The 26,693-nt window shown below is 52.5% G+C and overlaps 1 protein-coding gene across 1 annotated transcript; it reads right to left on the bottom strand.

Moving 5' to 3' along the window:
* Positions 1 to 246: 246 nt before the first annotated feature.
* SLC45A1 (solute carrier family 45 member 1) lies at positions 247 to 25,708 on the bottom strand. The gene is made up of 9 exons (XM_025400651.1): positions 25,613 to 25,708; positions 19,267 to 19,687; positions 18,596 to 18,688; positions 17,946 to 18,170; positions 12,791 to 13,518; positions 7,930 to 8,083; positions 5,782 to 5,958; positions 4,082 to 4,287; positions 247 to 666 (listed from the first exon to the last, which is right to left on the bottom strand). The coding sequence occupies exons 1-9, from the start codon at positions 25,688 to 25,690 to the stop codon at positions 400 to 402; spliced, it is 2,349 nt and encodes a 782-aa protein (XP_025256436.1). The 5' UTR covers positions 25,691 to 25,708; the 3' UTR covers positions 247 to 399.
* Positions 25,709 to 26,693: the final 985 nt, after the last annotated feature.

Here is a 26,693-nt window from a genome sequence, read left to right as displayed (position 1 = left end):
CTGTGTGCCGTGGGAGGTTTACAGCATCCCTGAGTTGTGACAACCAAAGCTATCTCCAGACGTTGCCAGATGTCTTCCCGGGGGTGGGGGTGGGGTGGCAAAATTGCCCCTGGTTGAGAAGCATTGAATTACACCTTTACTTTCAAAAAAAGATTCTTACAAACCTCCCCCTGCTCAAGTCCTCAGGAGGGTAACTCAATCCCCTACGGACCTCTCAGCCACCGGAGAGCAATGCCTAGAAACCGCAGGCTTTGCGGCTGTCGTTTATTATTTTATCACATATTTACATTCCAGTAGGCAGCCTGTCCCCCTGTCCACCAAGGTCCTTTGGTCCTCACTGGTCGGCCTGCTGCAGACCCCCAGGTGCAGGCGCGTGTGCAGAGTCGAGGCTCCGCGATGTCAGACATTCAGCAGGAGAGGCCGGTGCTCCTCGTCTGCAGCATCGCTGGGAGGAATTTCATAAATGACAAACAGGGAGGAGTACAGGCAGCCCAGGAAGGACACGAGGCTGGAGAAGTACATCACTCCGTTGGCGCTGCCCACGGCCGAGGTCAGGGGCCCCAGGACCAGGGAGACCAGAATCTGGGCCAGGAAGTACTGGCAGCTCAGCAGAGAGATGTCCACGCCCATGCCCCGCCGGGTGCCGTCCGCACTGGACCCTGCAAACTGACACAGAGGAAGAAACGTGTCAGCGAGACCCGTCGCAGCCGGCACGAGGTGACCGAGCTCCATGTGTCCTGCGAGCCCAGGAGGCCTGAGCGGCCACGCACAGCGGCCTCACATTTTCCAGTGCCGACATGCACAGGGAGTTCAGCCAAGAGTTTAACAATGTTTTTGTTTGGAGAGATGATGACAATGAAAAGAATCCGTGACTAATGGGGCAGATGAGGTGGCCGGAGACACTTTCCCCCTCAGCACTTGAGCTCTTCCTCGTCCTCTCACCCAAAGAAAACCAACCTGCACAGCCAGGCGGCCACTCCACTCCCGCCATCCCATCCTTCATCTTCGTCCGGGATGGGACCTGCCCAACACCACTCCCCACAAAGTCCTCTGCACATGACGCCCTTTGGTCCTCTGTCTGAGGCTCCGAGGTCCTCGTGGCCTCCAGCTTGGACACGTCACTCACTCTCCCTTCCCTGCATGCCACACTGGGAGACAGTGGCTGAGAGTGTGGTCTGTGCAGAGCGACAGTGGGGAGCCGTGGCATGGATTTCCGTCACTCAGCTCCCCCAGCACCAGCCGGTCTGCAAGGTGCTGGGTGAGTGGGCATTGCTGTGACTTGGGAGCCTGGGCCTCCCCTGCGGCTTCCCTGTGCCAATTCTACCCCCATCAGAAGGGCTGTGCTCAGGGCCAGCCCAGCTGAATGTGTCAGACTCCAAACTCCCTAAAACAAATCAGGCCTAGGCCTACGGGAGGCAACTGAGGCATGAGATTAAAAGGGAGAGAGAGAAACTCAGTAATCCAGGTCACATTTCCTTCCTTCCTTCCTTCCTTCCTTCCTTCCTTCCTTCCTTCCTTTCTTCCTTCCTTTTTCTTTTTCTTTATTGAGACAGGGTCTTGCTCTGTTGCCCAAGCTGGAGTGCAGTGGCACAATCTCAGCCCACTGCAGCCTCAGCCTCCTGGGCTCAGGTGATCCTCCCACCTCAGCCTCCTGAATAGCTGGGACTACAGGTGCATGCCAAATTTTTAATTTTTTTTTTTAAAGAGATGGGTCTGACTATGTTGCCCAGGCTGTGCAGGTAATATTTCAATGCAGCATTTTAAAATTTCAAAGTCACTGCAAAAGAAAATTATGGTGGGAACATTATGTGACCATAAAAAGGAATGAGGCCCTGACCCAGGAAACAGCATGGATGGAGCTCAAAGCCTACAGCTGCGCCACAGATGCCAGACACAAGAGACCATGGATCGCCTGACTCCATCACAGGAGACGTCCCAAATAGGCAAGTCCATGGGGACAGGAAGTAGGTTAGCGGTCACCTAGGCCTGGTAGAGTGGGAGGGTCAGAGGGGTGACAGCTGACAGATTCTTCCTGGGCTGACAAAACTGTTCTGAAATTGACGGTGGTGACGGTTGTACAACTCTGCGTGTGCCGAAACCACCGAACGGTGCACGTCACACGCTATTAGATGGTGCATGATATCTCAGTACAGCTGTTAAAAGTCTATGCTGAGCAAAATATCAACAAAAATTTAAGGCACTTTATTTATTTAGTTAGTTAGTTATTTGAGACGGAGTCTCGCTCTGTACCCTGGCTGGAGTGCAGTGGCGCGATCTCGGCTCACTGCAAGCTCCGCTTCCCAGGTTCTCGCCATTCTCCTGCCTCAGCCTCCCGAGTAGCTGGGACTACAGGCACCCGCCACCACACCTGGCTAATTTTTTGTATTTTTTAGTAGAGACGGGGTTTCACTGTGTTAGCCAGGACGGTCTCGACCTCCTGACCTCGTGATCCACCTGTCTCGATCTCCCAAAGTGCTGGGATTACAGGCGTGAGTCACCGCACCTGGCCTGTTTATTTATTTACGCAGCCTCTGTCACCCAGGCTGGAGTGCAGTTGCGCAATCTTGGCTCACTGCAACCTCCGCCTCCTGGGTTCAAGTGATTCTCCTGCTTCAGTCTCCCGAGTAGCTGGGATTATGGGCACGGGCCACCACGCCCCGCTAATTTTTGTATTTTTAGTAAACACAGTTTCGTCATGTTGGCCACACTGATCTTGAACTCCTGACCTCAAGTGATCCACCCGCCTCGGCCTCCCCAAGTGCTGGGATTACAGGCATGAGCTACCGCACTCGGCCTTTTAAGGCACTTTTAAATGCCATTTTTCTTTTTGCCTCAGATTCCAATATGGGGTGGCTCAGCACTGTTATTGATCCTCTCTTTTTTTTTTTTGAAAGTATTACTATCTTTATTATGGCATGCAGTAGTATTTTATACATTAGGTCATTTTATAGTAAAAACATTTATGTACAACTGTAGAGAAACTGCTGCACAGATAGCTCCAACTTGAATTAGAAACTATTTTCTCTGTAGAAAATAGTAAAAATTATAACATTTACCAACCTAGCCCAACGAGTTCATTTAAACAAAATAGTAGCTAAATATATTATACGTTTATAAATACAGGTTGAATTCTGGGATCCAGGAGAAACTTGAGTTTCATTGATTGAAACAGCCATGTTTTAAGTTATGTGAAATGAAATTTCATTTTTTTTTTTTTTTTTTTGAGACAGAGTCTTGCTCTGTTGGCCAGGCTGGAGTGCAGTGGCACAATCTTGGCTCACTGCGACCTCCACCTCCAGGGTTCACGCCGTTCTCCAGCTTCAGCCTCCTGAGTAGCTGGAACTACAGGTGCCCGCCACAACGCCTGGCTAATTTTTTGTATTTTTAGTAGAGACCAGCCTGACCAACATGGTGAAACCCCATCTCTACTAAAAATATAAAAAATTAGCTGGGCATGGTGGCACCTGCCTGTAATTCCAGCTACTTGGGAGGCTGAGGCAGGAGGATCGCTTGAACCCAGGAGGCGGAGGTTGCACTGAGCCGAGATCGTGCCATTGCACTCCAGCCTGGGCGACAGAGCGAGACTCCATCTCAAAAAAAAAAAAAGGAAAAGAAAAATTGATGTTTTTGTTCTACATGGTTTTTTGGCAAAAATTCTGATTTTTAAAAATACTGTATTAACATGTTATTGATCTGGATTGCTGAGTTTTCTGAGCTTCACTGCCTCCCCATAAGCCCCACCCTGAATGACTGGGACAGGCGTCAACAGGAGACCCCGTGACCTGACAAAGGAGTAGGAAGGGGCAGCCTCCCATTCCGTGCATCCCTGCAAAGGACAGAGCCCAACCCAGAGCCTGGGTGAGCTGGAGGCTTGTGCTAAGGAAGCAGTGAGGGGATTACAGGCAGGTGCACGCCCCACGCTCAGAAGGGCCCCCCTTGGTTGAATGCTCTGCCATTGCTGTCTTGACAGTCATCACTGTGCACCAGGCTCTGCGGATTGTGCCGCTGGTCCTGGGGGACAGTTCTCCGGAGGAGCTTCTCCAAGAAGCGGACCCGAAGCAAGACAAGGGAGAGCACCTACCTTCTTACTCTGGTAGTAATCGCAGAGCAGCGAGTAGGGCAAGGTGCACAGGGTGGAAAATAAAACCCCGTAGGTTATGCAGAGCGACAGGACCACGTAGAGATTCCTGGAGAGGGTGGCGAGCCCCGTCCCCAGGCCAAAGGCGAGATAGGCGATGAAGTAGAGGGTGCGGACGCTGAGGAACTCCTCCAGCTTCTCCAGGATCGCTGCGGGCCACAGAGAGGGTGAGCGGTGCCACACGGCCAGAGCTTCCGGGGACTCAGCTTCCAGCGCTACCTCCCCGCGGCTGACCTGAAGCTAGCAGTGGTGGGACCTGGCTTGGCAGGCCACTTGCCCCAGACCAGAAAGTACTTCCTGGGGCACCCAGGGGAGCTGAGAGACCGCCCCAGTAACTCTGGCGGGAGCCCAGGACAGGGCTGTCTGGATGGACGGCAGGACCGGGGTGTCCTGTTCACACCGGCTCGGGTCAGGCCCCCCAGGGCTCCTGCAGGTGGAGGGATCTTGGGGTTGTGACACCAAAAAGGCTCAAGGACTGAGGGTCTCGAGCTAAACCTCTGTGTTCTTGTGTAATTATGGGCACAACAGCAGCCCATCCCGTCATCGGCCACCATCTTTACGCCCCCAAGATGAGGCGACAGCATGGATATCAGCAACGGGGCTCCCTAGAATCGATAAAATGGGGCCAGTTCCCCATGCCCCAAGGCCACACGGCTATGGGGGAACCCAACACCCAAGGTGCCGCCCCGTGGACTCGCAAGTGAGATCTGACAAATTTCTTCTTGCCGCAGCCCCTCAGTGACCCTCTGCTTTGGGGCTCGAACCCATGAAGATGGAGGCAACTAAAATAAAGCAGTTGGCAGATTATGGCTCGAAGGCGAAGTCCAACCTGCAGACTAGTTTTGTAAATTAAAAAAAAATTAATTTAAAAAATCAAAAAGAGATGAATATTTTGTGACATGTGAAAATCACATTAAATTCATATTTCAGTGAACACAGTGCAGTTTTACTGGCACATGGCACGCCCATTCGGTTTCCCCTGTCTGTGGCTTTCAGTGAGGGGCTGCAACAGAGACCGCTGGGCCGGCAAAGCTGGAAATACCAACTCTGTGGCCTTTTGCAGAAAAAGTGTGTGGACCTCTGGGATAAAATTTGCCCAGTGTACGCTACCAGCCAGGCCCCATGGGGCTGGCACCTTGGCTTCACGCTGGTATGAACTAAGCACCGTGCTCCAAGGGTACCCCAGACAGAGAACCTCAAAGTCATCTGGGCCCCTGGCCCCTGCCCACTCCCATGCTCCACGATCACTCACCCCTGCCCCCACCTCCCTGGGGACAGGTTGCTCCCTGAATCAAAGTGGGAAGGAGCTGGGGGCTGGCAGACAGTACGCTGCCTGGGAATGGCCTCAGGTTCCCCCTGGGCCCCCACTTCACCCTCGCTATGGCCTGCGGGTATAGTCAGGTTCTGACAAGCACCCGTGCCCCATAGGCCACCAGCTCTCAGAGGCCTGAGGCCCACAAGCTCCATTTCTTCAGTCCGGCTCCCCCAGGCCCAGTGCCCTGCAGCGGGGAAAGACAGTGGCGCCCCCCAAATTGGGATGTAGTGTCTGCAATCGTAAGGACATGAACCTGCCTTCACTTCACATGCTCCAGGAACCCAACCAAAGCCCTCACTACCGTGCCAGCCTGGCTGGCGGCGGGTACCTGAGTAGAAGGCTGCACTGAAGGCGTAGATGCACATGCCCCAGCAGCCCATGGTCACGCCGCTGTTGTACTTCTGATACGCCTCGGACGTGTGTGGGGCCTTGGGGTCCCCCTGAAACACCACCTCGCCCATGAAGTCCGTGTAGAAGAGCAACATCCCCTCGAATGAGAGCCACCCTGGAAGAAAGAAAGGGGTTCATGACGTTGGGGGCAAAGGCCAGCACTCTGCCCTTTCTCTAACCAACATGTATCTACTGGTTATAAAAGCAAGGAGCGATTAAAACTGTGTTCGTTTCTGATATGGTTTAGCCGTGTCCCCACCCAAATCTCATCTCTAACTGTAGCTCCCGTAATCCCTGTGTGTCACGGGAGGGACCTGGTGGGAGGTAACGGGATCATGGCGGTTCCCATGCTGTTCTCATGGTCGTGAATACGTCCCATGAGACCTGATGGTTTTATAAATGGCAGTTCCCTGCACACGCCCCCTTGCCTGCCGCCATGTAAGATGTGCCTTTGTGCCTCCTTTGCCTTCCGCCATGATTGTGAGGTCTCCCCAGTCATGTGGAACTGTGAGTCCATTAAACCTCTTTTTCTTTATAAATTACCCAGTTTTGGGTATGTCTTTATTAACAGTGTGAGAACAGACTAACAGAGTTTCCTTACAATTTTTTTTTATTTTAAAACACCATATATTTCTATAAACATGAGGCAAGGGTAGCAGTGGAGGTGCTCCAGCTACCTCGGCAATACAGGGGAGGGGGTCCATTTAATTGGGAGAAATCCACCAGGAAGCACAGGCATGGATGTGCTGGCAGATGTGCTTAGCACTCCGTTCCTTGAACCATGGGAATTCCGTCTTTGGTAGAGGAAGGTGGTATTTATAGGCCCTCTCGAACCATAATGAATTATCATCTATAATGTTCTATGCCATCGAGAATTATTAAACAGACTCATTTTGATGGCAGCAGAATATTTCACAGTCTGGGTGCACCCTGATATATTTAACCCTTCCCCAACTGTTTGACACCTCTATCCCCGATCACAGACTGTGGCTGTCCTAAGCCATGCTGTGATCAGTACCTTGCATATATATTCTGAATATAGTTTTTGATTATGGGCTTGCATGGAATACTGAGTAAGGTCACAGGGGAAAAAGGTAGGACCATTTTCAAGATTCTCACCCATTACGAAACTGCCTTCTAGAAGGTCATGTTGATTTATGTCCCACAATATACGAGAGCCTAGATTATCTCAAATTCTTTTTTCTTTTCTTTTCTTTTCTTTCTTTCTCTTTTTTTCTTTCTTTTTTTTTTTTTTTTTTTTTTTTTGAGGTGGAGTCTTGCTCTGTCACCAGGCTGGCTGGAGTGCAGTGGTGCCATCTCGGCTCACTGCAATCTCCACCTTCTGGGTTCAAGCAATTCTCCTGTCTCAGCCTCCCAAGTAGCTGGAACTATAGGCACTCGCCACCACGCCCGGCTAATTTTTGTATTTTTAGTAGAGACGGGGTTTCACCATGGTGGCCAGGATGGTCTCGATCGTCTCACCTCGTGATCCACCAGCCTTGGCCTCCCAAAGTGCTGGGATAACAGGCGTGAGCCACCGTGCCCAGCCTCAAATTCTGAATCATGTTCAAACGTTCAACCACTCAACAGCGAAAAGAGACTAAATGGAATGAAATGCAAGTTGGTGCTTTTCATTGGTCATTCAAAGGCCAGCCGTGTGAATTTACGAACGGCAATAGACATGGGCAGGCAGGTGTGGGGTCTGTGCTTGAAGACAGAGCAAGACAAAGTTGGAAGGTGGGAAGGTGGGAAGGTGTGGGTCCATCATTTCACTGTGGAGTTGTCCAAAGGGCTTCAGGTAATAAGAATTTTGGTTCTGTGGAGACCCAGGTGTCGGATCCAGAGTGAGCTATGTGGCTCTCAATGGTGACACCTGGTTTAGTTTGGGGCTGTCCAGGGCAGGCACCCTGGAGAAAAGCCCTCCAGGGCAGCCACCGCACCCCAGGCCTGCCCTTGGTGCTGCTGTAGGGGGCTGGTGAACATAGAAAAGTTCTGGGAAGGGAGGCTCAGGGGCATCCTGGGAGGCCAGTGGGGCGAGAGCCCTGAGCAGGACCGGGACTACGGGGAGGCTTGGCCGGGAGCTCACCCAGGAAGTGGTTGACGCAGAGGGTGCGCAGTGCCTTGGGCATGTTGCAGATGGTGGAGCAGAGGCGGCCCACAGACAGAGGCTGCTCCACGCGCTCGCTGGAGCCCGTCAGCTCGCTCTCGTACTTCACGCCGTTGAGCAGGATGTTGGCGACCTGGGAAGAGCCCACAAACCCCTCATCAGAGCCCCGCACCCCATCAGGCAGCGCAGACTCCGCTCTGCTCAGGGGAATGCGTTCTCGGAAACACCGCACCGGTCTGTCTTCATATCAGAGGGCATGAGCCCCGCGTGGACAGCAGCCTCAGAGGAACGGCTTCAGGGCATCGCTTCCGAGGCCCCGGACCAGCTAAGACTAGAATTTCATTTCAGGTATGCCTACGGTTTGGCCACAGGACACGATCTGTGCCACAGGGAGTGAGATAAGACTTTGTAAAATGCAAAATACATTTGAAATACACGTGGGTCAGTTCAGATCCAAACACTTAGGAAGTCCTTTCTTTTTCACAAGAGAAGGCTGGGAAAGACTTATTTCAAGGTGGCCACCAGGAACATGTGTTCAAAATTCTCTCTGGACAGGTGGAACCTCCACCACACAGAAGACAGGGTGGCCCTGCCCACACGAGCACCTCGGCCCTCGACAGGGGCTCACACAACACACAAAAAGCCCCACGGTCAACAGGATGGAAACTGGTGCGAGGGGCTTCGATTTCTTTCCGGGGCTCAAGAACAACATTCCATGGACATTTTCACTAGGTTTGCAAACTCCTCCTGGAATGAGAAGGTTTCATTCCAAGTAGCCCTGCTTGGGTTTGGGGTACAGACTCCAGTCAGGGGAACTTGTCATTTTGTTGTTGTTGTTGTTTTAGAGACAGAGTCTTGCTCTGTCGCCCAGGCTGGAGTGCAGTGGTGCAGTCATGGCTTACTGCAGCCTCAGCCTCCTGGGCTCAAGTGATCCTCCTACCTCAGCCTACCGAGCAGCTGGGGCTACAGGCGTGCACCACCACGCCTGGCTAATTAAAAAAAAATTGTTATGGAGATGAGGTCTCACTATGTCGCCCAGGCTGGTCTCAAACTCCTGGCCTCAAGTGATCCTCCCTCCCACCTCGGGGAACTAGTCGTTTTTGAATTTAGACGTTTGAGAGCAAAGAGGCGCTGCAGCCTCGCTCCACTGGGGTGTCTGTGGTGCGGTCGGCCTTGGACACTCCCGGTGGGAAAGGAAGCCGAGAGGCCGCAGTGCCGGCTCCCAGGACACCCACATCAGCAGAGCGCGTCCCCCACGCCTGCGGAGGAACAGCGCTGCAGTTACGCCTCTGTCTCCGTTGAGCCTGGATGTGTTTATATTTAGCTCATGATTTTTACTTTCCCCAAAGCACTGATACATAAATTACACTCTACGGAGAAAGGAAATGGAAAAAAGGGATGAAGATGAGATTTTCTTTTTTTTTTTTTTGAGATGGAGTCTTGCTCTGTCACCCAGTCTGGAGTGCAGCCATGTGATTTCGGCTCACTGCAAGCTCCGCCTCCCGGGTTCACGCCATTCTCCTGCCTCAGCCTCCCCAGCAGCTGGGACTACAGGCTTCCGCCACCACGCCGGGTCAAGTTATTTTTGCATTTTTAGTAGAAACAGGGTTTCACCGTGTTATCCAGGATGGTCTCCATCTCCTGACCTCATGATCCACCCACCTCAGCCTCCCAAAGTGCTGGGATTACAGGCATGAGCCACCATGTCTGGCCCGAGATTTTCAACCACACCTAAAGAACTGAATCTAAAGCCAGTCTGAACTTTTTGAAACAGTCTGGGATGATCCAGTGTTGACAAAGGCAAGATAAATTACCCCGGCATCATCCACAACGAGGCTGGCAGTGCCCTCGACCTGAGCAATTAGAAAACCTGTTTCCGGCCGGGCGCTGTGGGGTGGCTCAAGCCTGTAATCCCAGCACTTTGGGAGGCTGAGACGGGCGGATCACGAGATCAGGAGATCGAGACCATCCTGGCTAACACGGTGAAACCCCCATCTCTACTAAAAAATACAAAAAACTAGCTGGGCAAGGTGGCGGGCGCCTGTAGTCCCAGCTACTCGGGAGGCTGAGGCAGGAGAATGGCGTGAACCCAGGAGGTGGAGCTTGCAGTGAGCTGAGATCCGGCCACTGCACTCCAGCCTGGGCGACAGAGTGAGACTCCGTCTCAAAAAAAAAAAAAAGAAAACCTCTTTCCTTTCCTTCATAAAGATGGGCTTTCCTGGCTCTCCAGTGATTCCCAGTTCCTCAAGCCCTTTCCAGACAAGAGCTCTCTGTGTCCTTGGTGTCACCAGGAGCCTCAGTAGATGTCCCTGTGAGGCCTGCGCATGCCTAAGCAGCGACCTTCCTCGTGCTGAGACTGTACATGTCTATGAAGACACCCCAGCCACACACACCAGAGAAAAGCGAACGAAAGGCACCATCCTGCTCACTCCAAGGAGAAAACGGGGCCGGGTGTGGTGGCTCACACCTGGGATCCCAGCTCTTTGAGAAGCCAAGTTGGGAGGACCGCTGGAGCCTAGGAGTTCAAGACCAGCTTGGGCCACATAGTGAGACCCCTATCTCTAAAAAAAATTAAAAAATTAGCTGGGTGTGGTGGCACACACCTGTAGTCCCAGCTACTCAGGAGGCTGAGATGGGAGGATCATTCGGGCCTGGGAGATTGAGGCTGCAGTGAGCCGTGATTGCACCACCGTCTTCCAGCCCCGGCAACAGAGTGAGACCCTGTCTCAAAACAAAACCAAACAAGGCCAGGCTCGGTGGCTCACACCTGTAATTCCAGCACTTTGGGAGGCCAAGGCAGGTGGATCGCTTGAGCCCAGGAGCTCAAGACCAACCTGGGCAACACGGTAAGAGCCCATCTCTCTATATTTTTAAAAAGTATGTAAAAACCAAAACAAGACAAAATAATCAAAAAAGAAAAAAGAAAGGAGAGGAGAGGAGAGGAGAGGAGAGGGGGAAGGGAAGGGGAGGGGAGGGGAGGAGAGGAGAGGAGAGGAGAAGAGAGGAGGGGAAAGGAAAGGAAAGGGGGAAGGGGAGGGGAGGGGAGGAGAGCAGAGGGGAGGGGAGGGGAGAGGAGAGGAGAGGAAAATAAAGGAAAGGAGAGGAGAGGAAAATAAAGGAAAGGAGAGGAGAGGAGAGGAAAATGAACAGTGCAAGCCCCATTTCCAGTTAACCTCCGACTAAATCAGGGAAGTCATCTAGGCAGAGACAGGACACGTGAACCCCTGAGGGGGAAATGAACTGAGGACCGGGTCCCATTTAAACCCAACGGGACAGGACCAGGCAGAGCAGGGTCTACTCCATTTAGGAGACACGGCCCACGTGCCTCTGTAGCCAAGTGAGGCGTCTCCTGGGCCAGGTCTCCAGGCTGCTCGGCTTTTCCAGCTGCCTCCCTCGAGGGACCAGGCAAATGACACTGGGCTTTGTAGGACCCGGAACACCACATTCCTCCTGAAATGCACTCTCCTCCTGCAACGCCCACTGGGGTGGGCAGGCCAGTAACTCTTATGTCTACTTTAAATAAGAGAATAACCTTTCTTTACTTAAAGACCATGGATTCTGGCTGGGTGTGGTGGCTCATGCCTGTAATCCCAGCACTTTGGGAGGCCGAGGTGGGCGGATCACTTGAGGCCAGGAGTTCAAGACCAGCCTGGCCAACATGGTGAAACCCCGTCTCTACTAAAAATACAAAATTAGCTGGGCGTGGTGGCGGGCGCCTGTAGTCCCAGCTACTCAGGAGGCTGAAGCAGGAGAATCCTTCGAACCCGGGAGGTGGAGGTTGCAGTGAGCTGAGATCACGCCTCTGCACTCCAGCCTGGGCAACAGAGCAAGACTCTGTCTCCAAAAAAAAAAAAAAAAATCAGCCCATGAAACCCCACAGATCAGTTGGTGGTCTTGCAGCTCATCTGACATATAGAAAATACAACTCAAACAGCTTTCTGGAAGGTTCTTGGCCTTCGCGGAAGATGGCACTGCCCTGGAGATTCCCATTTGTACAGCCTCCAGGAGTGAACCGATGTCAGGCACCAGGAGGGATGATCCCAGACACATCTGCAGGTTCACTGTCAGGGAAGACTTGGATGTACTGGCACGGGATTCCCACTGCCAAAATGGGCTGGAGCCCGGACGTCTAGGGAAAAATACCAGGAACAAGTGGGGTGCACACCATGCCTGTAAGAAACTCACTGGCAGGACAAGCCCGGCCTGAATTACGTTTGGGCAAACATAAGTGTTTAAAAGAGTTGTCACTGTCGCTCCCAGCCAGGATTTTAAACCACCTGATACCTAACAAATGCTCTGAACTCACTCACTCATAGGTGGACTCAGGCCCAGAACTTGTTCACTAACATGCAGGGGAAGACGTCATGTTTCTGAGACTTGTCTTTTTTTTTTTTTTTTTTCCTGAGACAGGGTCTTGCTCTGTCACCCAGGCTGGAGTGCAGTGGTGCAGTCATGGCTCCCTACAGCTTCAACCCCCTGGGCTCAAGCCATCCTTTCTTCAGCCTCCAGAGTAGTTGGGACCACACTTGTGTGCCCCACGCCCCAGCTACTTTTTGTATTTTTAGTAGAGATGGGGTTTCGCCATGTTGTCCAGGCTGATCTCAAACTCCTGAGTTCAAGCGATCCTCCTGCCTCAGCCTCCTAAAGTGCTGGGACTACAGACGTGAGCCACCGCGCCTGGCCTCTAAGGCTTTTCTCTTTAGGCCAAAGCACTTGACAATACCTCCATGACAGCCGGGAATTTCTTCCTGGATGGACTCTCCCTGTTCGTCATGTAACTGACCAGGGGGACCCCCGACGCTGCCCTCTGAGCCCCGGCTCCCCCAACATTTGCTGTTACCTGCTGACTGAAGGTCACATTCCTTCTCCTGCTAGTTTCGGGACCCCCTCCTCCGGCCGTGTCTGGGATGGCCAAGGTTTGGGGTCTCTTCAGAATCCCTGACGATCTCGGCTTAGAGGTGTCCAAGGAGCCCACCCTCAGAATGTCTCCGTCAGAGCCGGAGGTCAGGGCACCCTCTCTGCCCTCCAGAAGTCCACGGTCCTGGCGGTAGAAGCCATCAGGGGCCCGGGGGAAACTGACGCTGATGGGCGGCCTGGGGACACTGCCGGGGATGGCCAGGTAGCTGTCGTGGCCGCCTGTGAAGCAGTCAATGAGGACGCTGTCTATGTTGGCGGTGCCGAAGGATGAGGCGAACTCGCTGATGCCCGTCAGGGAGCTGTCCCTGCTGATGAAGCTGCCATACTTGGGTGTGAGGGGGCTGGGTGGGGAGATGGGGCTGGAGAAGTTGGTGGCCACGTTCGACGGAAGGGTGTCACCTGGGCCTTCCTCTGGCAGGACAGGTGGGGATGGGGGCAGCGGGAGGCTGGGGCTCTTCATAGCTGCCCGCTTCTCACCCGGCGGCCGCAGCGGCCTCTCAGGGATGCTGACCAGGGTCAGGACGGTGGTGACGCTCAGGGTGACCGCGGTGAAGAGATAAATGACACGGAGCTGCCCCCCCAGGGCCCTCCCAAAGCCAGTTTTATCCCAGTGGATTCCGCCGACCACGTATCCGAAGCCTCCTCCGAGACCTGGGGAAAGAGACAGGGTTTGAGTTCCCTTCTGCGGGAGGAGAAGGCCCAAGCGTGGTGGCTCCGTTTCTTAGAAGGACACGAAGGTAGCCAAGGCCATTCCAGGGATGTGGGCACAGTACTCGTCCCACCTAAACCCCAACGAAATGGGACAGGATTCCCAGGGCAGGCCCCTCGAGGAGGTCTCCCTCCTGTCCTGCACGGCCACCTGCAGGGCCCTTCCTGGCGCGACCCCCAGCGGCAGCACAGTGACCACCTGCCCACATCCCCTTCCACTTCCTGCCTGTTCCACTTTCCCCGTAACCTTTCAGGCCCCTGGAGCAAATGCTGACACCGGATGCATCCTCCCTCCAAGGCCCCCTCCAGCTCAGGGCCGACCCCATCGCCCACACACAGCCGACCACACGTGTGCACGTGGGTGTTTGTCCCCGTGCATGGAACACCATGAGGAGAGTCACCCCTTCTGGTGACCACAGACGGGTCCCGCCTCCCCACACCCTGGCGGGCAGCTCTCTGGTCTCTGAGCCATCAGCCCACAGCAGAAAAGTAGGGATTGGATCACTGCTGTTCCTGCTGTTCTCGCTCCACGCCTCGGGGCACCGGCCAGCCCAGCCCTGGCCACAGAGCACGGCAAGAAACTGTGGGCGATGCCGTGGGGGCCCAGCCAACAGCAGCAGGCAGATTTACCTCCAGACCCCGCGGCTTCTTCCAGCTTGGCTTTGTGCTTCAATGGCAAAAGCCAGGGAAGCCACAGGGGCTCCACCCCAGCCAGCTGCACGTCCACGACACCCACCCCATCAGGGATCCGGTGTTTTGTTTTGTTTTATTGTGAGTTGAGCCACATTTTGAGTCCGTCTAGTGTTGAGAGGAGAGGAGGGTTCTCTCGGTTTACCGCTGCTGGTGAGGAGGAACCTGCCTGCTACCAGCATGGGATTTTTGGTTTGGGGAAGACTTGGCCACGTGAGGGGTTTACCTTTCAAATAAGAACTTCTACGGACAGGCCTGGGCTTCGGACACTCCCAGCTCAGCCTTCCACACATACCCAAGGGTGGCATGACTGTGGATCTCATTATTTCGAGGTTTCACTGCAGATCTTCCTTCCTTTGTCCCAGATGGGCCTTTTCATTTCACTCGCATGCCCATTTAAAAGCCCCAGTCCCGTCCCTTCTCTGCCTCTGTTCTTCTAGACTTCGGAGTCTTTCTGCCTCCCCACTGCCCCCGGGCATTTCATTATTCTTGACTTCCCACGCTCATGATTCTAATTACCTTCCCTCCTCCTCTCCTGAAAGACATCATTGCTGTTCATGACCCTTATCCAAGGTCAGATTTCAGATCAACTTTATCTTTTATCTCTTTATTTTTTGGAGACGGAGTTTCACTCTTGTTGCCCCGGTTGGAGCGCAGTGACGCCATCTCGGCTCACTGCCACCTCCTCTTCCTGGGCTCAAGCAATTCTTCTGCCTCAGCCTCCCAAGTAGCTGGGATTACAGGCATGCGCCACCAGGCCCGGCTAATTTTTCTATGTTTAGTAGAGGTGGGGTTTCACCGTGTTGGCCAAGCTGGTCTCGAACTCCTGACCTCAGGTGATCTGCCCGCCTCAGCCTCCCAGAGTGCTGGGATAACAGGCATGAGCCACCACACCCGGCCCAGATGAACTTTGTTACTAATTTTCTTGAATGATCGAAGTGGTGCATTCTCATAGACGGGCGTAAGGTAAAAACCAACGTCCCTCTTCCACTCTGCCAAGCCCAGCACTTGCCCAGCATGGCCCCTTTAGAGGTTCCCTCGCCCACAGCAGTGCACGTGTGGAAACAGGGAGAGAAGCAGCAACATTTTCCAGGAGAGGCTTGGGGAGGCCGAGCCATTTGCTCAGTGTGGACTTTCAGCTTCCAGAGCCCGAGCCCCCAACCACTGGGTGACCCAGCCTCTTCATTCAGGTCCTGTATGGGTCTCATTAAGCCTTTCCCTTGATTTTTAAACATCGTTCCAATATCTATTGCTTTTTCAAGACTAGTCAAGTGCAGCAGTGAGGGCTGGGGAAAGAGTGGAGGAAGGAGTTCCGTCTGTAACTGACTGTGAGCCATCAATCAAGACAACTCGCTACCTTCAGCCCAGCCAATTGCTATTTTATTTGTTTTTTATTTTATTTTTTACTTTATTTATTTTGAGATGGAGTTTCACTCTGTCGCTCAGGCTGGAGTGCGTGGCGCAATCTCGGCTCACCGCAACCTCCACCTCCTGGGTTCAAGCGATTCTCCTGCCTCAGCCTCCCGAGTGGCTGGGACTACAGGTACGCAACACATACCTGGCTAATTTTTTGTATTTTTAGTAGAGATGGGGTTTTGCCATGTTGGCCAGGCTGGTCTTGAACTCCTGACCTCAAGTGATCCACCCAGTTGAGCCTCTCAAAGTGCTGGGGTTACAGGCATAAGCCACCATGCCCAGCCCCAGTTGCTATTTTAAATGGAATTTTTTTCTTCCATTTTATTCTGCAACAAGGCAAATATTTTATATAGAAAAGCTAGAGTTATTTATTTATTTAATTTTATGTTTTTAGAGATGTGGTCCCACTATTCCCCCAAGCTGATTTCAAACTCCTGAACTCACGCAATTCTCTTGGCTTCGCCTCCCAAGGTGTTGAGATTAGGCCACTGCACCCGACCAGTATTGATTTTTATACAGCACATTGATAGCTAAGCATCATACTGAACTCCTGCACTGCTTTGCAGCCAATTCCCTTGAAGTTTCCGTACGTCCAGCCCCAGAGACCAGTGGGGCTGACCTCGCTCCTTCTGTTTGTGTCTCCCTAATGGCAGTGGTTCTGTGGGACGGGTGCAGTCTTGCCTCATTCCTGACTTTGATGGTAACATTTCTCCTGTTTTGCCACTGAGCATGCCCCAGGTGTGTATATATACACACATCCACACATGGTATGTATAACACGTGTGGCCATGCACACACACTCGATCCTCATTCTCTGTAGATTCTGTATTTGTGAATTCACCTCCTCACTACCATTTAGTGAGGTAAACCCAGAACCAGACCTCACGGTGCTCTCACCATCATTCAAGGATTTGCACACAACAGCACATCGCCTGCACTTCCAAGGGCGCATGGTCCAGCTGAGGCCCCACAGGGCTGAGCTCTGCTTTCTTGTCTCCACACTCACACTGGAAACAAGAGTTGGTATGTCTTTGTTTGTTTGTTTGTTTGTTTTTTGAGACGGGGTCTCGCTCTGTTGCCCAGGCTGGAGTGCAGTGGCACGATCTCGGCTCACTGCAAGTTCTGCCTCCCGGGTTCAAGCGATTCTCCCGCCTCAGCCTCCCGAGTAGCCGGGATTACAGGCAAGCACCACCACGCCCGGCTGATTTTTTGTATTTTTAGTAGAGATGGCGTTTCTCCATGGTGGTCAGGCTGGTCTCGAACTCCCGACCTCAGGTGATCTGCCCACCTCGGCCTCCCAAAGTGCTGGGATTACAGGTGTGAGCCACCGCACCTGGCCAAAGCAAGAGTTTTTTTGTGTGGTCTATTTGGTGCCACCTTTTTTACATTTTTATGTTTTCTGTTGGTGTTTCACTGTTTAAATGGCCTCCAAGGTGCCTGACGTTCCCAAGTGCAAGAAGGCCGGATGCACCTTGTGCAGAAAATGTGTGCAACAGTGATGCTTCGTTCAGGTGTGAGTTGCAGCGCTGTTGGCCGTCAATTCAACATTAATCAGCCAAAGGCACAGATGAAATAAGGGGTTTTAAACAGAAACTCATACAACAAGGTTATATGTTGATCCATTGATGAAAATGTTGTGACCGGAGGCTCACAGGAACCTAACCCTGTATTGTTCCTAGGAGCGAGACTCGGTGTTTGCTAATTCAGGGTTTGTGGTGACTTTGTAGAACATAACTACCTCAGACAATGAGAATCCATGAATAGAAACATTTGGATTTATAGACCTATAATTGTTGTTTATGTGTCAACAGCATAGGTTGTGGTTGATGGGTGTTGTATGAGATATGTATCTTCTTTTTTTTTTTTATGAGAGAGAGTCTCACTCTGTCACCCAGCTCCCAGGATCACGCCATTCTCCTGCCTCAGCCTCCCGAGAAGCTGGGACTACAGGCACCCGCCACCATGCCCGACTAATTATTTTTTGTATTTTTAGTAGAGACGGGTTTCACCGTCTTAGCCAGGAAGGTCTCGATCTTTTGACCTCATGATCCGCCCGTCTCGGCCTCCCAAAGTGCTGAGATTACAGGCATGAGCCACCGCACCCGGCCAAGATATGTATTTTCAATCACTTCAGTGTTTCTCTATATATTGGAATTCTCCCAGCTTCTTTGTTATATCACGGAGTGAGGAAGGGCCTCAAAAGCCACATGTCTGAAGCCTGCAGCCCTGCAGACCCAGCCTCGGCCCTGCTGAGGGAGACTCACCTGCCAGGAGGGCGTGGATGTTCAGGCCTCGGTCCTGGTCCGCGGGGCTGCACACGTCCATCATGTAGGCGTGACTGGGGTTGTCTGCTGAGTCGGCACTAAAGTCCATCAGCACCACCCCGCACACGGTCAGCAGCAGGCCCCACTTGTGGTTGCCGGTCACGTCAGCCAGGGCGATGCCAATGTCCCGGCCATTCAGCAAGAGTGAGAGGCCCAGCAGTGCCCCTGGACACAGAGAAACAAAGTCACCCCAAGAAAATGCAGACCAGCTCTATCCCCCGCAGCTCACAACTTATGTCTAGAATCTTTAGGACCCAAGAATTTTTAAAACTTAAACCTCAAGCACAGCCTGGTGGAAAAGTCACCTGCAAACTCACCATATATTTTGCACTTGGATGGGGGTTTTTATTTCATTAAGCAGAGAAGAAATGAGATGAACTTTATCAACTCATTTTTAAAAATGATCAAAGGATCTATTCTCACAGTTAACTCAGGTCAGGTTACCGGGCACTCCCTGCCTCACACCAGTGCGAGTCCAGAGCTATCTGGGTAACTACTATGGTCAACGTTCTTTTAAATTTTCCTAAAAGGAGGCAGTTGGGGCCTTTTTTTTTTCCTCTCCATTTTATTTCCATGCCAAAACAACAGACCTATAGCCAGGACAAGAATGAAAGGGCGTCTCCTTCCAAACCTTGAGGTACACCGGTCACTCCAAGCACCCAACAGAGGCTGCAGTAGGAATCCTGAAACAGAGCAGGCCAGTGGTCATTGCTGGGGTCCGCCGGGGTCCCCACGGCACATGGGGACATCGAATCAGCCTCCACGTTCCTGAAGTGGCTGCTCTCAAACACCCCCAGTGCATCAAAAGAATAAGATGATGAAACAGAGTCAGTGACAAAACCCTGAACTCGGAAACCAAAGCTAACTCTTGGGATCGCTCGGCATCTCCTTAAATCCTCCACTTTGTACCCTAAGGCCCTAAGCAGCCACGACTTTTCCTTGGGAATCCAAGAAATTTCAGGACCTTCCAGGCCCACATGACACCAAATGCTATGACTTGGACCCTCTGACAAGGAGAGCCTGGCATGAGATGGTGTCAGCCCTTGGGGGCTGCTAAATCCCTGTTCTATTGTCTGGTTTTGATAAGGAACTTAAAATCTGGGATATGACGGGCAGTACCTGTGCTCCCCACAGTCCCAGACTAATGAGGGGAACTTAACTCTTGATCCTCCCTTCTCCCCTAAGGACCCTCAAGCTGCTGCAATGAGGCTTCTGGAAGCTTCCAGAGGCCCTCCACCATCGGGGAGGAGCTGGGGCTCACCAAGGATGGGGCTGATGAACCACACCAGGCTGTAGAGCTGGTCAGGCAGGCCCATCTGCAGGAGCACCGGGGTCACGTACGCCGTCTCCATGGCGTAGCTGAACTCGATGCCAAAAAGGATGCAGCCGTTGAAAAGCAGCTCCCGGAAGGACCTCTGGGGGTGCAGGTCCCCGAAGTCCACCAGCTCAAGCGGGCATGGGGTGTTGGGGGGTGGGGGTGGGGAGGGACGAATGCACTTCCTCCTCTTGGGGTGTCGTTTGAAGTTGTTGGCCCGGTGACTGAGGTGTCGTGTCACGGACCCCGAGTAGCCCGTGACCTGGGACCTCCAGAAGTCCTGTGGGGCCACGCTGGGGAAGAAGGCGTCTCCCGGCGGGGTGCTGCTGGCTGCGGGGATCATCGTGGCGAGGGCTGGTGGGCGTCCCTGCGAGGAAAGCCCGTTGAGGGGGGCCACAGTTACTTCTGCCTGGGTAGTCCTCCCCTGACATTTGAGTTCACACTGCAGAATTTAGAGTCAAACACCGTCCCCCAACAGCAGAGCCCACTGCTCACGGTAGATGCTCTGGGCCTCACTTTCCCATCTGCAGCTCCTCTGCCCCAGGAGGCCGAAGCCCAGTGCCTTCCCTACTCAGAGAGAGGACCCCCGTCCTGCAGGTCCCCACCTCAAACTCAAAGGGACCATCCCCCAAACAGAGGCTCGGTCGGGACTATCCTGAGGAAGTGAGAGCCTCTCAGCTTCTCTCAGGCCTCCAAGGACACCAGGCTATTTTAGGACCTGCGGCCCATTTCCAGGGCTAATTTTTTCCTTCCCTGAAGGTCCCAGGGGACCAGAGAGGAAGAGAGACCGGGCATGGTTAGGAACCACCCCCAGGCACCCTGAGTGCTTCCTTGCGGTGCAGGGACAGCTCCTCTCTCCTCGGATAGTCATAGCCAGTCCCCTCCACTCCCTAACGCTTGTGTTCCCTCCTTCGCAGTAGGCCAGGGGACCCTCCCTAAAGGCAGCTGAATGGGCTTAACACGAGCCTCTTTCCTTTAGCACCCACTGACAAGTGAGTTTTAGTCCAGTGGGGAGAATTGAGGCTTTGACAGTATTCAAAAATGCTTTCTTTAAAGAAATAAGCCAAACTCTGGAATCCTGTAGTCACAGACAACACGCGAATGCAGAGGGACACAACCAGGGAGAGCTGAGAAACAGATCCCCACCCCCCAGCTTCAACTTACTTTTTAAGCATTTTCACAATGCCCATGACCTAGGTAAGGAGTGAGGAAGTTCAAGGCCTTCCCAGATAGACACCCCTCCACTCCCATCCTCCCCTGTCCTCTGCCCAGCTGAGGTTTGCAACCTGCACCACTTAGGCACCGGCTCCAAAGCGTCGAACTGTTTTTCACCGATTTGAAAGTAAGCTAGATTATTAATATTAACAGAATGGATTCTAATATGTTAGCTTGTGTGTTTCAGCCAATGTCCACTTTTATAAGCACAAGGAGAGGAAAGCTGCTCAGATCAGAGGGGAAAAGATAGACACCAACATAACGGCGGGGGCGGAGGGTCCCAGGATTCTCTCAGACACAGCCCACCCCACCTGCTCCACAAAAAAGCAACAGACTAAATTCCCTTTGAAGTCCTTCCTGAGACATAGGCCCCCAAACTGGGACAACTTTCCCAGCATTGATTTCTGATGATGGCCCTTGTCACTGGCCAAGATAAATATCACAGGCTTTCTCTCAAAATTAGTTTCAAGCTTCAAAAGTAAGGCTCTTCTTTTTCTGACATTAACTTACTATACAGCTTTCCATCACACTATTTTTTTTTTACTATAAAAAAATAAATTATTTACTAATCACTCTGAAATTCCTCACTCCGGATTTGTATCTAAAACTCTTCCACCACCCTAACCACTCAGAGACTGTGCTTTCTTCTCTTTGGAAGACACCAATGGTGAAAATGATTGGATCTAGAGACATCTCAGCAGGATAAAGAACACTGTGTTAATCCAATGACTCATCCATCCATCCATCTACCCACCCACCTATCCATGCATCCATCCACTCACCCACTCATCCATCCATCTACCCATCCATCCATCCATCCATCCACCCACCCATCCACCCACCCATCCACCCATCCATCCATCCACCCACCCACCCATCCACCCATCCATCCATCCACCCACCCACCCATCCATCCATCCATCCATCCATCCACCCATCCACCCATCCATCCATCCATCCATCCACCCATCTGTCCATCCACCCATCCACCCATCCATCCACCCATCCATCCATCCACCCACCCACTCATCCACCCATCCATCCATATATCCACCCACCCATCCATCCATCCACCCATCCATCCATCCACCCATCCACCCATCCATCCATCCACCCACCCACCCATCCATCCATCCACCTATCCATCCACCCACTCATCCATCCATCCACCCACCTACCCACCCATCCATCCATGTATTATCAACCCACCCACCTACCCATCTATGCATGTACCTATCGACCCACCCATCCATCCATCCACCCGCCCACTCATCCATCCACCCATCCATCCATCCACTCATCCACCCATCCAGTCACCCACCCATCCATGTATCCATCTACCCACCAACCCATCCATCCATCTATCCATCCATCCATCCATCCACCCATTCATCTACCACCCACTCTTCCACCCACTCACCCAGCCATCCATTCATCCATCTTTCCACTCAGTCATCTACCCATCCATCCTTCCACACATCCTCTCTTCTATTCATCTATTCATTTGTCCATCCAAAAACCATCCACACATCCACCTACCTATTCTTCCACCCACTCCTCTATCCATCCTTCCATTCACCCATCTACCTATCCTCCCTTCCAAACATTTACTCATCCACCCACCTACCCAGCCTCTAATTCAGCTGAGTATTGAGTACCAAGACACTGAGGTGATAGAGATAAAAGAAAGGCACAGTTCTTGTCCTCGAGTTAGGTGAAAAGGTGGAGGAAAGGGCCTTCCTGGGTGGTGGAATCATTGGGTAAAAGAGAGAGATGAGTAACAGTTGGGCCCAGTGGGGGTGGGGTGAGAGATGAAGCCCTCAGAAAGGTCTTAGCTAATCACGGAGGGCCTTGAAACCTTGCTAAGAGATGGATTTTATTCCAAGGTGACAGGGAGTGACATAGCAGAGACAGAGTCTCCTGTCACTTCTATAAAGGACTTATCCTGTGGCCTTGGAAAATACTACGCTTTCCTGTAGGAAGAGAACAGATGAACCTAAGAACTATGTAGACAAGTAATACTTCATTTGAAATAGAATTCATTTATAAGGAGTAAATCAAGATTAACATGTTTAAAAAGCTAATCTTATTTATGTTCCTCACTGGCCTAGCTCAAGCACTTCTGCATGGTAAAACCTGCCGGTTGGCAGGTCTTCCTTCCAAAAACCCAAGTAGCAGTTAGCATCCCCTGGAGCTTCATTCATCAAAAGCACAGAAATAGAGCGCCAGTTCCAACCCCGTGTAAGACCATCTCCTTCCGAGTCGGGGGTGAGACCCAGCACAGGTGAGGTGGACAGTTGGATTGGACTCTGCCCGAAGGTCACAGACCCACGTATGCCCTCAGTGGCCAACTCCCTTTCCATCCCTCTGCCCAGCCTCTTCCCACCTTCAGGCACACAGACATATCTCCTGCTCTTTCTGATCAGCATTTTAACCATAATGTGAACTTAAGTGCATTAGAAAGCTTCCCTTTAAATTTGGAACGAAGAACTGTGGCCCAATTTGGAAAAATTTCAGCTTTAAACAGCATATGGCAGAAGTGTGTGTGTGTGTGTGTGTGTGTGTGTGTGTGTGTGTAGAGAGAGAAACAGAGAGAGAGAGTGAGAGAGAGAGACAGACAGACAGTCTCCGTCTATCTAGCCCAGGCTGGAGTACAGTCATCATGGCTTAGTGCAGCCTCAACCTCCCTGGGCTCAGGTGATCCTCTCACCTCAGCCTCCCAAATAGCTGGAACTACAGGTGCACACCACCACACCAGGCTAATTCTTGTATTTTTTTTTTTTTTTTTTTTATGTAGAGATGGGGTTTCGCCACGTTGCCCAGGCTGGCCTCAAACTCCTGGGCTCAAGGGATCCACCTGCCTTGGCTTCCCAAAGTGTTAGAATTACAGGCATGAGCCACCATGCCCAGCTCCTGAAGTGTCTTTTTGAAAAGAGGAGCCTCTTCGACCTTATTTAAAGTGGACTACGTAGATGGCCCACTTCTCTACCTGCAAGAGGACAACTGTACTGCCACCTCCGCCACACCCCACTGCAGCCTGTCCCAGCAGAAGGGAGACCCTCGCACACTCAATGAACTTCTCTCTAGCATCTGAACCAGAATTAAATCTAGTTTAATCCTGGCTGGGAAAGTCTTTACTAAGGATTCATCTTCAAATCTGGGGATCGGCATTACCATTTTTATTAAAACTACATTTAGTAAAAGTTGTTCACAAATGTTTATTCTAAGAAGAACTTTAGAAATCCATTTTTGAGGCCAGGCACAGTGGCTCATGCCTGTAATGCCAGTACTTTGGGAGGCCGATGTGGGCAGATCACCTGAGCTCAGGAGTTCGAGACCAGCCTGGCCAACATGGAGAAACCCCGTTTCTAACTAAAAATACAAAAAATTAGCTGGGCATGGTGGTGAGTGCCTGTAATGCCAGCTACTCCGGAGGCTGAGGCAGAAGAATTGCTTGAACCCAGGAGGTGAAGGTTGTAGTAAGCCGAGATTGTGCCACTACACTCTAGTCTGGGCAACAGAGTGAGACTCTGTCTCAAAAAAAAAAAAAAAAAAAAACAAACATTTTTTAAGTTTCCATAAAAATGGGTGAAAGTGGAAATTAAGATCATAAAATCTGATTTTAATACACAAATGCAAACATTCGCCAGACCACCTTTAGTGCACCATATGACCATTTACTCGTCAAAAGGAAATGCACTCATCTCCCTGGACCCCCCAAAGGTTATACAGGGGCCCACTATGCTTCTGGAGTACAGGGGATGTTTAAAGTAACAGATCCCTCAAACTGTGTTGTGGGAAGTTTAAGCGGCAAATGAATAATAAAAGCAATCAGTGTCCATGTAGTTTGAATGCTTGCAACGATCCTACTACAAGCCAAAACCATTTCCTCATTTCTTTCTTCTCTTTATGAAAATGGGTTCCTGCCACGGGGTTGCCTTGGGCCACTTCCCTTCCTCAGGCTTATTTACTTATTTATTTATTTGGTACGAGTCTCACTCTATCACCCAGGCTACAGAGCAGTGGTGCAATATGGGCTCACTGCAAACTCCGCCTCCCAGGTTCAAGCAATTCTCCTGCCTCAACCTCCCAAGTAGCTGGGATTACAGGCATGCGCCACCACGCCCGGCTAATTTTGTTTTTTCAGTAGAGATGGGGTTTCCCCATGTTGGCCAGGCCGGTCTAGAACTCCTGACCTCAGGTGATCCACCCCCCTCGGCCTTCCAAAGTGCTGGGATTACAGGCATAAGCCGCCGGCGCCCAGCCCCTCATACTTCTTTCTACCCATTCTCAAAATTCTTCACTGAGGTCCTCCCGGACCAGGAAGGGGCTCTGCGGACTTGGGAGGGTGCACTTAATAGGCTAGTTACTGAATCGCGGCCGTTTCCCACTTTGCATCTCCGGCAGCTTGACCCCTACTCCAGGGCCAACTTTTCCCAAAAGCACAGGCCAGGTGCAGCCTGAACGTGGCTTTCTCCGCACCTGACTCTGCTTCCCTATAAGAACTGAAAAACATGCAAGGCTGTCACTCTAGAAATAATTGGAGAAGTTGCTTATTGTCGAGGGCAGAAGGAGCTGAACGGCTTCCATCTCAGAGCGTTCCCCTCGGTGCTGACTCGCTCGGGAAAGGGGAGTCCTCGGTGCCCTCGCTAAGTAACCCTGGGATGCTGAGGGGCGTTGCCAGGCCCCTGGTCAACAAGAGGGCTCAGCCCCAGGCAAGACGTGAGCCGGGAGCGGATGACACCTGCCCAGGTGACCAGGGACCAGGCCTCCGGCTCAAGGAGCGCATCAGGAGCTGGGGCCAAGGCCGGGGTTTCTTCCCCTTGCCAGCAAGGATGAGAGCACCTGCCATCTGGCCGGCACCTTCCCCTGGACCCGAGGCTCCTGCCCTCGGAGGGGCGAGACGGAGGAGCTCCGTGGACTCTGCAATTCATGAGACTTCCACGAGGAACAAAGGTCTCCGTGCCGGCCTCGGGTCCCGATCTCGGCGCCCTGATTACCCCGGGGCCCAGGGCGCGGCGCTCCGGCAGGCACCGAGCCAGGGAGCGGGCGGAGGGCGCGGAGGAGACGGTGGTACCTGTGGGTGGAGACGGCAGGCATCCCTGTCCCCGCTGGGCTGCTGCCTGCCCGGCCGCGGTCCCGGCTGCTGCAGCATCACCCGGGGCGGGGCGCTGACGTCATGGCCGCAGCCTCTGCATCCGCGCGGGGTTCGGAGCCTTAAAGCGGCGCCGCGCCCGGGGCCCCGCGGACGGGAGGGGAGCCCGGCGTCCTCCCGGGTCCTTCGCGCGGGAGGCCCGTCCCGGTGTTTCGCGCACGACGGCGCGGTCTCCAGGGTCTGCCAGGATCCCAGAGGAAAACTTCCCCTCGGCCTCACAGTTCTCACCGTTTGCTTCTGATTTTAAAAGAAATGAATACATTTTCGTGTCTTCATGTATAAATAGATGCCCATGTGTTCGCTGATACGTGAATGCCGCAGTGCGTGTGCCAAGCCTGTGCCCATGTGCTCAGTCGGGGAGCCGGGCCTGCTGCAGGCGTCGCGGCTCTGGGCCCGCAGCTGTCCAAGTCCTGGGGATGCCGCAGGAAACAAGGCAGAGTTCCCGCCCCCCGGGAGTGACATTTGATGCATTTATTATTTATTTCCTTTTTTAAAATACGGAGAGACAGGGTCTTGCTCTGTTGCCCAGGTTGGTCTCCACTCCTGGGCTCAAGTGATCCTTCTGCCTGGGCCTCCCAAAGACCAGGTGTGAGCCACCGCACCCAGCTGCACGACATTTGAGAGACAGATGCACCCACATTAAACAAGACATAAAATAAATGGTATGTCAGAAGATGGCAACACCCTAGAGAAGGGGTTAGGGAGTGTGGGGCTGGGGAGGTGCTAGCCTTGCAGGTTTCCATCGGGTTGTTGGCGAGTCCTCACCTCGAAGGTGACACTAGAAGAAGGACTTGAGGAGCAGGGCGGGCATGGTGGCTCACACCTGTAATCCCTGTGCTCCGGGAGGCCGAGACGGGCAGATCATCTGAGGTCAGGAGTTCGAGACCAGCCTGGCCAACATGGCAAAACCCCATCTCTACTAAAAATACAAAAATTAGCCAGGAGTGGTGCCAGGTGCCTGTAATCTCAACTACTCAGCTGAGGCAGGAGAATCACTTGAACC

This window comes from Theropithecus gelada, chromosome 1, assembly GCF_003255815.1.
Source record: "Theropithecus gelada isolate Dixy chromosome 1, Tgel_1.0, whole genome shotgun sequence".
NCBI classification, from domain to species: domain Eukaryota; kingdom Metazoa; phylum Chordata; class Mammalia; order Primates; family Cercopithecidae; genus Theropithecus; species Theropithecus gelada.
The sequence above is the reverse complement of the archived record's forward strand: the minus strand, read 5'-3'. Positions and strand labels throughout refer to the sequence as shown.